The following is a 16686-nucleotide window of genomic DNA, read 5'->3' on the forward strand; positions in this document are numbered from 1 at the left end:
ATTTATATCATTTTTTAGAAAAGACATGGAGTATGCCACTATTTCATGTGGTATTGAAATTGACGATAGAAAGTTTACAGAATATGTACTTCAGACTGCGAGAATTACATATGACGATTATAATTTATAATAATTTAGAATATCCACCTTTGTCATGCACATTCCTTATTATAATTTTGTAATTCTGTATTATATTTTTGTAGAACTTTATCTAATTTTTAAATATGAGTTAAGATTAATTCTTTCCATATTGTGTATTGTTTATTCACGTATTTAAACAAAAACTATAAAATATTTAATTTATGTTATTTTCACAAACGTTACCATTAATTGTTATATTTGTCCGTTTTAAATAAATTATATAATTCGTTTAAATTCATGTAGTTTTTATACACTTGTCATGATTTCTGAGAAATAAAGCGTTATTACTACAAGAGAACACAAAAATTTGAATTTTGTCCACCTGGAATCGAGGAATCGATCACTGTGCGCCGTGGCTCTCTCTTCCATCCCAACTTGGAAAATACACTCTCCCTGTTTCCCACGTCGCTGCTAATTCGCGATTAAATTATATAATCCCTGATCTTCTACTATCTAAATTATTAACAGAGCACTGTGTTGCTACTAATGAAATCTTTATGCAACCTTTATGCACGCTGATAAAAATTCCGGGACAGTTTTATCGCCTCTACTAAAAACTAAGAACCTTCTTTCGGTAAAAATAGTATGAAAACATTATTGGTTTTTGTCGATACACGTCGTTGTTAGTATTTTCAAATTGATGTACCGCTTATCTACCGCGTAAGTAGGTTAATTCTAATAGAGCGCTGAAATTATAATCTACCCCATTTCATAACGCAATGCTTCCTATTGCGGAAAACCGTTAGCAGAATCACCGACTATTAATATTAATCAAATTAGAAACATTCGTATTAGCCGGTCTGCCGATTCGTCATCGATTTTCACCCCAACGAAATATGTATTCACAGCCAGACAGGAAGATTGAAGGCTTTAATTAACAGTGCCACGCGATTACCATTAAAACTTTCATGATTCATGTAACACAAGTATACAATCAATATCGCATTGCTACGGCCACAAATATATTTCAATATTCCAATACTTCACGTTCCTGATTTCGTCTCGCCTCCGATAATCAACAATAAATAGTTTCGTTTCCAAACGCGTCAGATAATTATTCTTGAGAATCCCATATATTTGATTTCTCCCAATTTTATTTCTCTGAAATGATTATTCTTCGGAATCCCATATTTTATCGAAAGCAGATTCCTTTATCTTTATCTGACGTTCGCATACTAATCGACCATCATTATTGCGTCAATTGCAAGAAACAAGAACCGCATTGATATTTATTATTTACATATTCTCTTAATAATTTTAACAAGCTACAAATCATTCAATAGTTCTCGAAATTATTATAACATATTTGCTTTACAGACGCGATTCAAATAAATCTTGAGAAGGATCCAAACTAGGATCGCAACGTTGATTTTGTTTGATAATTAGCAAAATTGCTTGATGATTAGTAATAAACGATCGAACTGTTGCGCCGAAAGCATTTAACATTTATTAACAGCAAATACGATCGATAGAAGAAACATATTTAGTTGGAAACTATAATTGAAAACATTTTATCGTGAAATAAAATGAATCCAGTGACGCTAAGGTGGAGCAACGAGCGAGTTTGATCTCCGACATCGTGTCGTATAAAAATAAGTCGCAAAACGAAATCCGCGTGTATCGCCGAATGTCGCATCGCAAGCGTTAATTCTGCACGGTTCGTTTACATTCGATACACGTTTTTTTGAATCGATATGTCGCTTTCCCGGGGCCGGGAATCCGTTCCGTATACAAGTCAGAAAAGCCAATTAGTCGTCGTTCGGTCAGTGAACGCTGCCGCGCCGGTGGAAAGCCGATTAGTAAACCGACAATCAATAATATGTTAACTAGACGCACACCGTGGCCATCGTAAGCATCGACTTTGTCATTTCCCTAACGGAACACGCTATTTCTGTCGCGGTCGCGGCGACGGATTTGGTTTACGATAATCATGCGAATCTTCCCCGTGTACGCCCAAGAGAGCTTGATGAAATGGTGTTGATGACCCGGAAATAGTCCACATGTGAATCCAATCGAAACTTAATGTGCCATTGTTAAAAGAAACCGTCAGAAAGTCCGGCTTCTCTCTCTGGTGGCGAATGCGTATCAGGTATCGCGATAAAACATTAAAACAACTTGTGAAAGGCTGATCAGAAAACCATGCCAAATCGCATTCATCAAAAACGAAGGAATGCATACTAAATACTACGTCGACGGTAACGAAATGAGAATACATGTAAAACGTTATCCCGAAGAAAGTTTCTTGCTGCCTTTCTCAAACTGGCCGCGAGATTTATGTTCAAAATCGCTTGTCCGCACTTTTTAAACAAATAAAAACCTCGAGCGTCGAGAAACCGCGGTACGAGTATAGACCACTGATAGGTAAAACAACGGCAAAAATATACTACTAGAATTTAATGGAGAAAAGCATTGCACACGTTCCTGCACCGTTGTAGATACATTTAATAAACATTACGTAATTTGCATTATTCGGCAGCATGTAGCTGTCACGGCTTTATGAAAACAGCTAAAAATTGCTCCTCGTAAGCGTAAAAATAGGACTTTTGAAGGGCGATTACGGCTTATTGTTAGATCGATGTTTTATGTAGCGCTTTTGACTACTGAAAAACTCCATCTTTACATTATTATCGAGAAATGAGAAGCAGTGCCGTAACGAGAGTATGAAGCGCCTGTGGCAAGTGTCTAACTTGCGCCTCCCCGTAACCCAATAATGACAAAAAAATTAAACATTTTAATGTAACAAGTTAGATTTTACTACATGTGTAAGATAGTAATATTCGAGGGAAGTTTGATAATATTTATTCCGACTTTTCTACAACTGCTCCGGAAAAAGACTGACGGCTCTCCGTTCGGCGTTGCCCACGGAGCCTCGGCCGATCGTCTTTCTTACAACATTCGTTCATTTCTTCAAGCGACACTCATTTGTTTAACATCGGACATTCACACACACACTCACACATACATTCCCGTCTTTATCACACATGCATTCCCGTCTCTATCCCTACACATGCAATATATTAAATACTATTAACCTCATCAAAATGAGTTACCCGTATAATGTATTTGGGGTCATTCCATGCCAAATCGATCACTTTTTGCAGGCACCATCGTCGATTTTGTTCTAAATGAAATATACTGTGATAGCGGTGTGCGCTCGACTCGCCTCTACCTGAAACGGAGGTGCACGGCGTACTTTACCAGCACATTGTGACGCCAATTATAACGATACCATCTTTTTCAAGAGCTCATTTTAAAGGGGAAACTTCAAGGAATATTGCTATATTTTTTTCAAAATTTAAATCACTGAGCCCCATCATCGAAAAAGAACGTAAAAAAAGAATTTGTTTAAATTTTTCGACATTATAAAGTTGATTGTCGGGGTTGAAAAAAATATTTTGTAATAGCCCAGTCCTTTTCGAATAAAACCAAAAAGAAATGTAGCTCATTCGGACAAATAGTTCCTGAGATAAAAATTCGTAAGTGAGGTACGTTTTCGCCGAAATGGACAAAAATTGAAACCTTTGAAGGCCTGCCATTTCTAAAACAATTCGAAACCGGCAAAATGATGACTTAAACCCCCCTAATTTCACACACACACACATGGACTACAATATATTTCATTTAGAACAAAATCGACGATGATGCCTGCAAAAAGTGATCGATTTGGCATGGAATGACAAGGTATTTGTATGAATATGAATAAATAATCTATAACCTAAATAAGAACAAATTTTTATTCATATTCAATGACGACAAAACAAAAGAAATACAAAACATAGGTACATGTTAAAATAATATAATAAAAACATAAAACAGTTCAGCATATTTTATAAAGTAATTTCTCTCGTTTTTTTTTCATTTGCAAACACATCTATTATATCGTCATAATTTAATGCTTTGGCAACATCTTTTTCAATTGATATTATAGACATGTTTGTTCATCGCTCCTACAATTTTTAATTTGCTAAACGAACGTTTGCAGGGAGCTGTTGTTACAGGCATTGTTATGAAAATCCTTAATTCTATGTCTAGATTTGGATACGTGTTTTGTAATGAGAGTTCGTGATTTTTTTGCAAGATTTGAAAAGCGTCCAAGCGACCCTTAACCGGATCGGTATTCTTTGTTTCGCGCCCCAAACCCAGTTGCGCCCTTTCGACACGCCCTCGTTACGGCACTGATCAGAAGGCGCATATCCCGCACCCTTGCAATCCAAGAAAAAACGAGTCTACCCCCTTCAATAAAGATTCCGATGGGTTACGGGGTAAACCGGGTTTCATTGAGACGATCAGTATTTACCACGACGTAATTTTCGTGCAATTTCACGAACGTTGCACGCCGGCGTATATTCTGCACATATTGAAACCGCAGCGAGATGATCGCAATTCGCATTCGATACGACCCGATCCCGTGGCCGTCGCATCGGTCCCATTCGTCCGGTCTGACGGCGTCGGATTACGTCATCAGTCTGGTCGGGCCGTTCGTTAAACTAGATCGAGTAATTATTTAAAGGGGTCATCGGGTTGTTCAACGCTTGCGAACTTCATTAAACGAGAGGGGAGCGCACAGGGGCTGCATAGTGCATAGAGGAGCCGAGGGGCGGGAAAGCCTGGCGTCGTCGTCGAATGAATTCAAGGTGCGCGTGCAGTGATAACGATAATCCGGTGTAAATCGGGCAGACACACGACGGTTCTGTAAACCACCGTTGTATCTGGCCTCGTATCGAGTTTACACGATGATTCTACTCACGCAACACGGCCAGCTGTCCACCGATACCGCACACGTTCACCTATTTACTCTATTTACCCTACACACACCGGTCAGCTCGACGCGCAAACCCGTCACTTCGCCGGGAATTGTTTAAACGACTTTATAAGCACGCGATCCAGTTGAAACGCGTCCCCAACTGGTTTTTCCACTGTGCTACCGTGGAAAACATGATCCCCGGTGGATGTGCGGTTTCGATAGCGATTGCTGACCCACGGATCTCTGTGCAACAGAAAAATTCGGCTCGATCCTGAGCAACGGAAATCGTTTGAACATGTCGAATTTTAGTTCTACATTGTTAGAAGACATTCCACTATTCTTTTTGTTGGTACACTGATCATGGGTACAGTGACACAGTCACATTTATATCGAATAAATGTTTGAACAACTGTGTAATCGTCCAGGTAGTGAAAGCTTTATTGTATCGGTAATTTATAATGGTACGGTCGGTTAGGTTTCATTACGTTTCCTCCTTAAATATTTTCATTTACAGGTTCACGAAGTTTCGATTCCGAGAAACGCGACAATATTTCGGACTGTTACGCGATAATCTCGTGAAGTTGTCCATCGAAAAACCGGCTAAGAAATCCTCCACCTACGCGGCGATGATTGCACGACGCGACGTTTATCGATGGAATGCAAGCACCGTTGAGAATGCAAGGTACACCAGTTCGTCGTGTCCAATATTTCTTTCGATTTCCCTCTTCGTACTTTCACCGTTCGCGGTGGTGCCAGCGATGGGAACGAACCGCTCGCGAATATACGAACAAGTATCCGAGAACGCGATCGAACTTTAAATATTTACAATTGCTGATGTACAAACTTTTTTGACAAACTAATAGAGCTACTATAGTCGATAAGTAGACTCCGGAATTTCAAACAGCGAAATGATTAAAACACTGATTCAATATTATTTTCGCTACATTAAAATTATCAATGGAAAAGTATGAATTTATATTTACCGCTTGTCTTGCAATTGATACACAAATGATTTACAACTATTTATGAGCATTGTCTCTGAGCCCGTCCACAGGCAAACACATTGAGGAAATCATTGCGAATAGAAGTTTCGCTGAGAAAGGACGTTACTCGGAACAAACGAAGAAATTTCATCTTCAGGACTTCGCGTGATGGTGTATAAAACAAAAGGAGTTATTTCTATCGAAAAACGAAGACGGTAACGTCGAGAACAACTCTCGACACCGTCGACAAGGGGTTAATAGCTCGTCGAAAGGTGTAGGTTTGACGGGAGACAAGAGTAGCATCGCGTAATGCGGTTGACGGGATTATTTTTAGCCGGCCTGTAGGGCTGAGTAGCACCGGCGAGTCGCGTGGGCGGCTCAATGGCGGTCGTTTACGCGAATAAAAGAATTTGCTGGCGCACTTCACTTACCCCTTCGTAGCTTCAGGGTGACGGGGTCCGACGAGAGCCGCAGACATTTCAGCACTGAAACACAAAACGAACCGGGGAATGGAGGAGCAGAAGCAGAAGCAGAACCAGAAGAAGAAGAGGAAGAGAGTCGAAGGGATGCGACCGCGAAAGAACCGGCCCCGACCGAGCCAACCACCGCGAATGTGGCTGGAAAACCGACTGGAATGGGAATTATGTGGATCGAGGTGTCGCGTGCTCTTCACCAAGGAATTTAGAGACCCTTCTGCCGGCGTCGAGATAGGTCAGGCCGGTTACTGTCGTGGATTAAGGCGTTATTCCATTATGTAATTCCGAGGAACGAATTACTTGCCCGGACCCCCTCCCCTCCCCTTCCCCGTTTAATTGACTGCTGCCGCCAGATGATAATGCGCCCAGGAAGTTTACGAATTCCACGGTTTTAGACAGTAATTATCTCTGGAAATTTCATTTCGCGCGTATGCGTTTCGTCGTTTCTCGCCTCGCCAATGTATTGCGTCACGTCCGGTGCTCCAGCCATTAGTAATCAATTATTACTTGAACAAATCAATCATTGGATTCCTTTTTATATTTTCCGAGATAATGTTGCAAGGGAAATAAATATCAAATAATTACGATTATTAATATAATTATCATGCTAAGGTGGAGTGAGGTAAGTCCGCCCTAGTTTTTGCAAAGTTGGACTTTAAACTGATGTATGTGTTCTCGGTCTGGTATGTAAAAACTTAACGTTCTCGGTATCAAACTCTTGCCACAGTTATTACTGATGAATTAGTATTACGTAGGATTCTAATTTTGCTTGAAAATTATCATTTTGATAGGATATTGTACAAAGTGTCAACTAGGACGCACTTGCCCCGAAAATGGAGCAAGTCCGTCTCAGAGAGTTAAAAATGCTTTCGAACCTTGTCTCAAGTGCTACGGGGCAAGAAAATAATTATCAAGCCTGCTACAAAATGCTTTTTATTGCATTCAATATATTGTTTAGTTTTATAGTTAACCATACAGTACGGACTTACCCCGCCGTGATAGTACGGACTTGCCCCGCGTAGTAATATTTACGGGACGAGATGATCTTAGTGCTTTTCTCAATAAATTTAAAAAAAAATACAATAAAAACGATTTATTTAATGTAAACCTACATCAATATTTGTTGTACTTACCTAAAATAACAACACACAAATATATTAATAACTTGTAAACTATTGCACGTTCAGGATAACCTCAAAGTTGTACGCGTAAACATTTCTATTAATCCAATTTGTCAATTGTCACCTTGTAAACCACACAACGCGGATGTAATTTTAACGACATGATAATGACGGAAACGTAAATTGCAAATTATTCGTCGATTCAACGCTAAAAATGATCACCGAAACTGCATAAGAACTACAGCGATTACATTTTATGCTTGTTATTTGCAATGTAAATGAATTGCTTTTTCTTCGATCACAGTGCTTCTCGTTATATGTATGTATATGTACATATAGATAATTGATAGATCGAAAGGTTATGAATTGTGTATGCACGTTACATAAGTTAATTGCTATCGAAACAAATCTCGCGAAGACGTGCGTATTGTTTGCTCACGTATGCGATTTTCCTTTGTGTTGTCCAATTCAATTTCGACGGCCATTCTCGGTTAATTAATTTTGCCGGATAAATTCAAGGATTCGATAAAAAATGCGGAATTTCATTAACTGGAAAGAGGCGATCGCCACGAAGTGAGCAACGCATCGCGAAAATTCCAAACCCCGAGAACAATTTAAAAAAACAATCGTCTTATCTGTTGCATTATTTTAATCTCGATTTTTGGCACGTTAATTAACTCTCGTATAGGATAACCTGCTGTTGCTGATATATATGTTCAAATATAATATTTCCTTGCCGGTTCTACAATTCTCAGATGCTTAAATTTATTGTTGTACGAACAGCTACGGAAATTGTGAAACCATAGTCTCGATACATAAATGAATATCAATGTTCCAAAAATTACAGAAATTAAAATGAGGATGCATTAATGCAAGTGGAACGCCTACGATTTCGTTTGATAGTTTTATCTGTGCAACTATTGTGCCGGCGGAAATGATGTGGAGAACGACCACGGGTATTTTGCGATTAACCAAAATTGAGTTGGCGAAACGTCTGGAATTTCGCTCGAATTAATCCGAAATAATTGGTTATCTGTGATTCGGATCAATGATTCTGTCACCCGACTCTTTTTGCGGGCTAATTCGTCGCGTGAACGTTCCGCGTGCGCCCGCGAAATTTCATCAGAGATACCGCGGCCTGACAAACATTTCAATGGATCCCGATAAATTGGACACTTGTCCGCGAATTATTGCCGTTTTCGCGGGACACGCGCCGCAATCAAGCGATCGCGCGGCGTCGAAACGGCGCGGCGCGGCGGTTCCGCGTGCTGTTATTCACGTTCGATCGCGATTTTGATTGGCCTTCGGTCGGATCGGCCTTCTCGATGCGAAATTAAAGAATGAACGGGATCGACTTTCACCCGGTCGGGCCCGCCGACCCGATTCTGCTCGACGAATCGATCGCGATTATGGGATAAAATGGTAATTACGAGAAGGTTAATTGCGACGACCCATCGCGAACTCTTGTTATCCTGGCGGGAAAATAATTATCATGCGAACGAGAAGAGTGTTTTCCTCGTTCGGGTAAAAGTGAAAGGTAATGGAAATTTCTTGCGTCGAAAAATGACGACGTGACTCATTGCGTTCTGCTACGAGAGACCTATTACTCTCGAAAATAATCCTGCGTTCAAATCAGCTTGTTAATTTTCAAAGTAAATTTGCAAAGTTTCTGTTCTAATTTTGAAGCCAATAGAGTAGCAGATTGCGGAACTCGATGGAAAATCAAAATCGTATTCACCGCAGAAAATTGAGAAAATACATTATTTTGAAACAATGAACCGTCGAAGATTAAATTGAAAAGTCGCAACGAGATTCATGGATTTACATTATCCACCGGTCCCTAGTTAATATTCATTGATCATTTACCGTCTACGCCGGAAGTTATTAGGGTGTCCCAGAAAATACTGCGCAGCTTCCGTCACTTCATTTCCTGTTATTTCTTTGTTACAACGGGAGGAACGATATTGCTTGCAGAACGATGACGAGCGGGCCATAGATCATGATACAAGGCAGACTGCAACAATTGAAATTATTTTCTGTTCCACTTCCGAGTTATTGTTAGTACATTGAAGTTCTGGAATTGCGCGGATATTATCTGGAACGCCGTAATATTTCTTCCTCAACACGAAGCTGTCCTTTTGTACGTTCAACCTTCTCCCTTGCAGCGAACAGTTTGTCGAATAAAGTGTCAATTTGTTGACTGATTCCCGGTACAGCGTACTGTTCAAGTTCGACAGCAAAAACTAATGGATCTTCCCGTAATGTTTAAGTTCGCCGTATTTTAACGAGTCGCACTGGTCATGAAGATTTTAAACAAAGTCTAACAAATATGAATGTTACGCGTTTCTTTTTAAATGAAATAAAGATCGATTCGTTTCTAATCAATAGACTGCGGATCTTTATGCTTTTGTAGAAAATTGAGTAGATGAAATACAAAATTGTAGGAAATTTTTGAAAATTGATGATGTCGATATACATACAGTGTCTCCCATTAATATTCGGACGCTCTAAAAAACGCGATAATCTTTTTAATATTGGACTATACGATTCAAACTTTTTTCGGAAGCTAGAGCACTTAGTTCACTACAGGATGTGAAAAGAAATTTTTGCGAAAATTGCAATTGGTCGGAATTGTTGAGAAAATACTAAAAGATCCATTTTACAACTTTTTTATGTGGGCCTATATCGAAAATTTAAAAAATACGTTCTGTAGATCTGTTTCAATTAAACATATCCTGAAAATTTCGTCAAAATCGGTCGACGTTGCAATGAGCTACAAGCGTTTAAAGATGGTAAAAATTGCAGATTTTCACTATTTTTTGGCCTTTAACAGCAGTAAATCTAAGAATTCTTACATCTTTCAATGACTGTCATTTTTCCCCGCATCAACCAATTTCGATGAAACTTTCACAATGCGTATAACCCACACAGATCTACAAAACATATTTTTCAAAATTTCAATATAGGCCCGCATAAAAAAGTTGTAAAATGCAACATTTAGTATTTCCTCTACAATTCCGGTCAAATGCAATTTTTGAAAAAATTAATTTTCACATCCTGTAGTGAACTAATTGCTCTAGCTTTCCAAAAAAGTTCAAATCGCATAGTCCAATATTTGAAAAGTTACGGTCTTTTCAAGAGTGTCCGAATATTAGTGGGAGTCACTGTATATGATTTCTCGTCTATTAAATATTAAAATTATTAAGAGGGAGGAAATAACATTAAATTCAGATTCTATTTCTTGCAATCGACGTAGACAATTTTTATTTTGCATAAGTATTAAAATAAATGTAACCACGTAAAATAAAATGATACGGCAAGGGGAAGAGGTGTTACATCTATTTCAGATCCATAAAATGAAAAAAATCATACTCAATGGAATTATTCTAGATCGGTAAAAGGAAAGTGGGGCTGTCTATTGTTGTTTCCACCCTTAGGCTAATATTTACAGCGACACTGGAGTCGAGATTGGTAATCACACCGTGGGAAATAGAAAAGATAAATTATTTAAATAAAAAAAAATTTTGAATATACATACATATGTATGTACCACGTTTTTAAGACGGACTAAAAAGTATCAAATAATTTTTCCTAGCACCACAGACACGCACACATACAGATTCCTAACCCCATACAGTAAGATGTTGCAAAATACTTGTAAGATTTAAAACGAAAAACGAGGGGCGCATGCAGTAGATAATTGATGCATGAATAGTTCACCTAAGTCACTAACAATTCGATTGTTTCTGAGTTTTCTCAGCGGCAGCTACTCTCTCTCTACACACGTTTTTCGTTTTAAATCTTACAAGTATTTTCATAGCTATTCAAAATTCACAATCACAAATTTTCAGGACTATCTGTATGGGGCTAGGAAAAATTATTTGATGCTTTTTAGTCCGTCTTAAAGACGTGGTATATTCAAAATGTTCTTTATTTAAATAATTTTTTCCATGTGCTCTCGAGCTCCTTTTGAATCAAAGTGCCCCTACGATAAAGTACCTTTAACCTTTAATTCGAATCGTCAAACGTCAAACGTTAAGTGTTTATAATCAATTGCAAAAATTTGTACCGAACAGACAAACAGACAAACAAGAAAGCGAGTTAATAAAACCGAGGTAAAAACGAGACGATCGGTCAGGTGCGAGTGGAAAGAATACGGAAACGTAAAATCGAGGATGACAGTGTGCGGTCGATCGATCGATCGAAGGCCGAGTTAGGCGAATGGCACCCGGTGTATGGCAATATTATTGTACAAGAGTGCCGTTCGAGGAACCTCGAAGCAGAATGATCAAACAGAGTCGCGAAAACGTTCGATACGCGATACCGCGGATAAAAAGACGTCGGTTCTCTTCCGATGTGAGCAAGACCGGGAGAGGAAGAGTGAGATAGAGAGATAGAAGGAGAGAAAGAGAAAGAGAGAGAGAGACAAGTGCCGCTAAAGCAGCTCGGTCTTCTTACCTTCTTTAGTACTGAATCGGTTGACATCGACTTCGTTCACCCTGAGTATGACGTCACCGGCCTCGACCTGCAAAACCAACAGACACCGTTTCTATGAAAACGCATTCTGCAGAAGGATCAATTGGTCGGGGATGGCGAATTGCCGCGGAGAGACTGTTTGTTCCCCTCGCTCCGGGCGACTCGACCGCGTAATAACACTTGTACACGTACGCAAACGATTCGGGCCCGTCACTGTACAATTGTTCTACTCGTTGTTTGCCCGCTAACGTTTTCGGGCTGTTCTCTCTCGATTACGGACCGTTAACACTCCGTTCGACTATTACTCGGAGGAACGTCGCGTGTCACATATTTTCACTAATTCTTCGCACCGGCCTGCGGTCCGGATTGATGGTTATGATCAATCGGTTTCTCGAGCATTTATCTAGGTATCGCGGAACGCGTACAACACCAGAAAAAAAAAGAAACGAGGAAAGACATGAAAAATTCTATTATTTTTCCTGTCTAATCAACGTTATCGGTGTATGTATTTTAAGAACGGATTTAGATAACACCCCGCGGATCTTTACAGATTAGGTTTATCACTCGCAGATATTACTGTTTCATTAAACGGCGGAAACGCGCGCTGATAATATCTAATTGTTATTCAGTGTTCGTCGCATTCGGCACCTAGAAGTCGCGAGGACTCTCGTTCACAGCCAGTTGATGTGCAATTGCAGTTTGCTGTCAATGAGTCGTAAACATGCATGTATAATCGTGTCTCGTCTTCATTTGAATGTCTACATATTGTAATGGCAAAGGTCGCCGTAAATGAAACTGTGTTATTAATAAAACTATCATGAGGCACGGCTACTAACAGCAGCCGTTCACAGCGTCACACAGGCAGGGACGAGGGAAATTGTTCAATAAACGGTGAAAAACGTTCTTACGTTCGGCGCGTTTGTTTGTCTGCATTTGCATATTCAAATTAATCAATTCGTCGTTTCTCTATTTCATTCAACAGTCGAATGAGTGAACGACGCCATTGTACCGGCGCGGCGCGGCGCGATGAGTGATTAGTATGCCTGCCCCTCTGTGCATCCGTCGACGCTCCTGACCTATGAACTTATAGAGATGCGACACTTCAACCGTGAAGATGTGCCAACAACATTTCTCCTCGACGTGTTTTATAAATTCTACAAGAATGAAAGAAGCAACAACAATCTCTGACGTATCGTCCATTAAAAGCACACAAGATGGTCAACAATGGTTTTGGATATTGTAATCAATTCTCTGTTTCGTTGGCTTAGTCAACACTCCGATGATTCGTCGACCATATTAACACATCGCGACATGCGATTAGTATTCCTGTTTCCTTATTGTATATCTGTAAACGTCCCTGACCAGTGAACTTGCGGAAAGATGCTGCGTTAAGAATGAAACGAAACACAGAATTCTATTGATTCTATTAATTGTTAATAAAAGAATAAAAGACAACCCCCACTACCCTCTATCTTCCACGAATAACAATGGTTTCGTAATCTTAAAGGGAACAATGAAGAAACGTTGTTTCTTTGGTTCGATGAACTCGAATGACTCAACAACCGTACCAACATCAGGATAAATAATTGGACGTCATATTGCTCTGATGTACAGTGACTCCCATTAATATTCGGACGCTCTAAAAAACGCGATAATCTTTTTAATATTGGACTATACGATTCAAACTTTTTTCGGAAGCTAGAGTACTTAGTTCTCTCACTACAGGATGTGAAAAGAAGTTTTTTCGAAAATTGCAATTGGTCGGAATTGTCGAGAAAATACTAAAAGATCCATTTTACAACTTTTTTATGTGGGCCCATATTGAAAATTTAAAAAATGCGTTTTGTAGATCTGTTTCAATTAAACATATCCTGAAAATTTCGTCAAAATCGGTCGACGTTGCAATGAGCTACAAGCGTTTAAAGATGGTAAAAATTGCAGATTTTCACTATTTTTTGGCCTATAACAGCAATAAATCTAAGAATTCTTACATATTTCAATGACTGTCATTTTTCCCCGCATCAACCGATTTCGATGAAACTTTCACAATGCGTATAACCCACACAGATCTACAAAACATATTTTTCAAAATTTCAATATAGGCCCGCATAAAAAAGTTGTAAAATGCAACATTTAGTATTTCCTCTACAATTCCGGTCAAATGGAATTTTTAAAAAAATTTCTTTTGCACATCCTGTAGTGAACTAATTGCTCTAGCTTTACAAAATAGTTCAAATCGCATAGTCCAATTTTTGAAAAGTTACCGTGTTTTTAAGAGTGTCCGAATATTAGTGGGAGTCACTGTAAGTGTACTCTAAACATTTTCGAAGAGACTCTAACGATCGAAAGGGGACACGAGACTTGATCTTCTCGGAGCTATTAATTATAAACAAAAAAAAAGAATTGGAAGCAAGCTCCCCGTTCTACCTTTCACCAGTAGCAACAATGGTTTCGGAATTCTCGAACGGAGCAACGGAGAAATACGACGGTAATGATCGTCGCTCGAAGTACGGACTTTCTACTCCCGGTTTAATGGTTACTCGATATCATCAACGTTTTGCGAACAGTCCCCCGATCGAAGGAGGAAATAAGGAAGCCTGTGAACGTATTTCAATCGCCGACGGTGAAATATAACTCTTCCCGCGTAAGTTCCAGCCGGTTGCTTAGCAGCCCGATGCACCACCGGTAACTTCCACCGGAAAACTGTTCCCCTTATATTTCTTTCGTTAGTATTCCCGTCGATTTTCTGGCTTCCGGCCCCAGGGAAATGGCACTCCGCTGGACGAACGAAATTGTTTACGAGCAGAGTTATCCGTCACGGGAACGGACCAGGCGAGGGAACCGGTCGTCGGATCACCTGGAATCTCTGCGACCAAATCCGATTGTTTCGAACAAAGTAGACCTCGGCTGAGGCTGGACGATGTTGAGCATAAGTTTGTTTTCTCCCACCGTAGGGCTCGACTGCTGCTGTTCTTTTTCTTTTTCTTTTCTTTTGTTCTGTGTATTTTCTCGTTGAGTAGTACATAGCTGCACTATTTTGAATGTTCATTTTTCTGGACAATTATGAATCAATTTGTGGCATAGTACATAGTTAGATCCCACCAACTTGTCACAACATTTTCAATTGGATTCGGCCTGAAATCTTGATGTGATTGTTAGTGGGTCTTGTTCCTCGCAGAAATATCGACGCTCGTTGAAAGGGTATTCTCTTCTTGGAAGAGCGTCGTTCAATTACTCCGAGGCCGTAAATGGACCGGTATCTCTCTCTCTCTCTCTCCTCTCTCTGGGATGCTGTCAGCCGAGAGAGAGAGACTGACCGTGTTTACATCCGAAATTTCGGTCCCTCGAAATATCTCTCTGACCCGTTTAGGCGAAATGTATTACAGAACGCATCGACGCGTACAGAGAGGGAAGTGCACCCTCGAAATTGATTTACGGGCGAAGGCTTGTCAGCCGACGCCGACCTTCTTGCTGAATCGATGCGCGAAATCGTGGCCCGACGCGACAGGATCGCGACCCTAAGCTGCTCCACCTGGCCACCGCTATCGATCAACTTCATACGTCATAAATCCCTCTCTACGATATCTATTTCAGTTGCGCCGGCAGGAATTGAAATGTCGAGCAGGCCCGAGTTGCTGTATTTCATAATTCTAAACAAAGCAAAGATGAGATCTCTCGTACGTCACGCCATTAGCGAACGTGTTAAGCCCTTGCCGTGCCATTTTCTTTACAGTTCCAGCAGTGATTAGAACGTCTTTTTATCCCCAAGAATGCAAAAATTTCTATTCTTTATATGTCTACCTTTTTATTTGAATGCTTAAATATTGATTACAAGCGAATCAAAGTTTATTTCATCTGGAAAGAAAGCCATAACATGCATATTTATTAAATTTTGAAATACGACGAGGGGATTAATCGAAGAAATTACGTCGTCGGCAATTAGAACAATTAGTTCTGGACGATTTTTAATTTCACAGCGACTGTGCAGAATCTGCCAGATTCTGTCACTCGCGTGCTCGATGTTTCGCAGAGCAGTGAATACTTCCCATTATACTCGCGCTTGGGAAGTTCAATTAATTCGTACGTATTGCGATAACATTCGCAATTTCAACTGTAACGGTTATGTCGCGGGCACATGAACATTACTTAGAAAATATACATACATGCCATGCTCCGCATTGCGCCCGCTGGAGACCCGCTTAGAAACACACATAACGTATGAACGCTGCCACCGTTGACTGTATGTATGTACTATCAACGCAGAGATACGATGACGAACGTCACCGAGCAATTGCAATTAAATTACCAAGGGAATTAGCCAGCACCGCGGATAATGTACTCGTGAACGGACCCTCGTGCTCCATGGACAAAGTGTTCTACGCCGAGATGTATGTCTGTATGTATATTTCAAAGATTTACATTTTCCACTCGGCAGATGACAATGTTCCGTGTCGAGGCATAATCTAGCGGCTGCGCGTCGCATGTGAAATGCAGCGTAGATTATTGCACTGGTTCGTATCTCTCTTGATACATACCGGCTATCGTCGACGCGATGGAAAATTCGAAGAAAAGTTTATAGGGAAACGAGGGTCCCTCGTGTTCAGCCTTTCTCTTATTTTCGTATGATCGAATAACAATTAAATGTCCTATGGGCGTGGCCTAACGATGAAAGAGGCGTGGCGAGACGCTATAGTGGGAGCAGAGGCGCTCCCACCAATTTCTGGAACGAATATTTCACTGGTGTA

The 16686-nt window shown here is 40.1% G+C and overlaps 1 protein-coding gene across 3 annotated transcripts in view; it reads right to left on the minus strand.

The window, feature by feature from the left end:
- The window catches only part of Efa6 (Exchange factor for Arf 6), a 65186-nt gene that overhangs the window by 13097 nt on the left and 35403 nt on the right, over positions 1-16686 (minus strand). For all 3 annotated transcript variants that reach the window (XM_076445200.1, XM_076445199.1, XM_076445201.1), the window contains exons 2-3: positions 11924-11990; positions 6300-6353 (exon numbers count right to left, since the gene is read on the minus strand). In XM_076445200.1, the coding sequence (XP_076301315.1) occupies positions 6300-6353; positions 11924-11990 (121 nt within the window). The remainder of the gene's footprint in view (positions 1-6299; positions 6354-11923; positions 11991-16686) is intronic.

Source organism: Lasioglossum baleicum, unplaced genomic scaffold, assembly GCF_051020765.1.
Source record: "Lasioglossum baleicum unplaced genomic scaffold, iyLasBale1 scaffold0021, whole genome shotgun sequence".
NCBI classification, from domain to species: Eukaryota; Metazoa; Arthropoda; class Insecta; order Hymenoptera; family Halictidae; genus Lasioglossum; species Lasioglossum baleicum.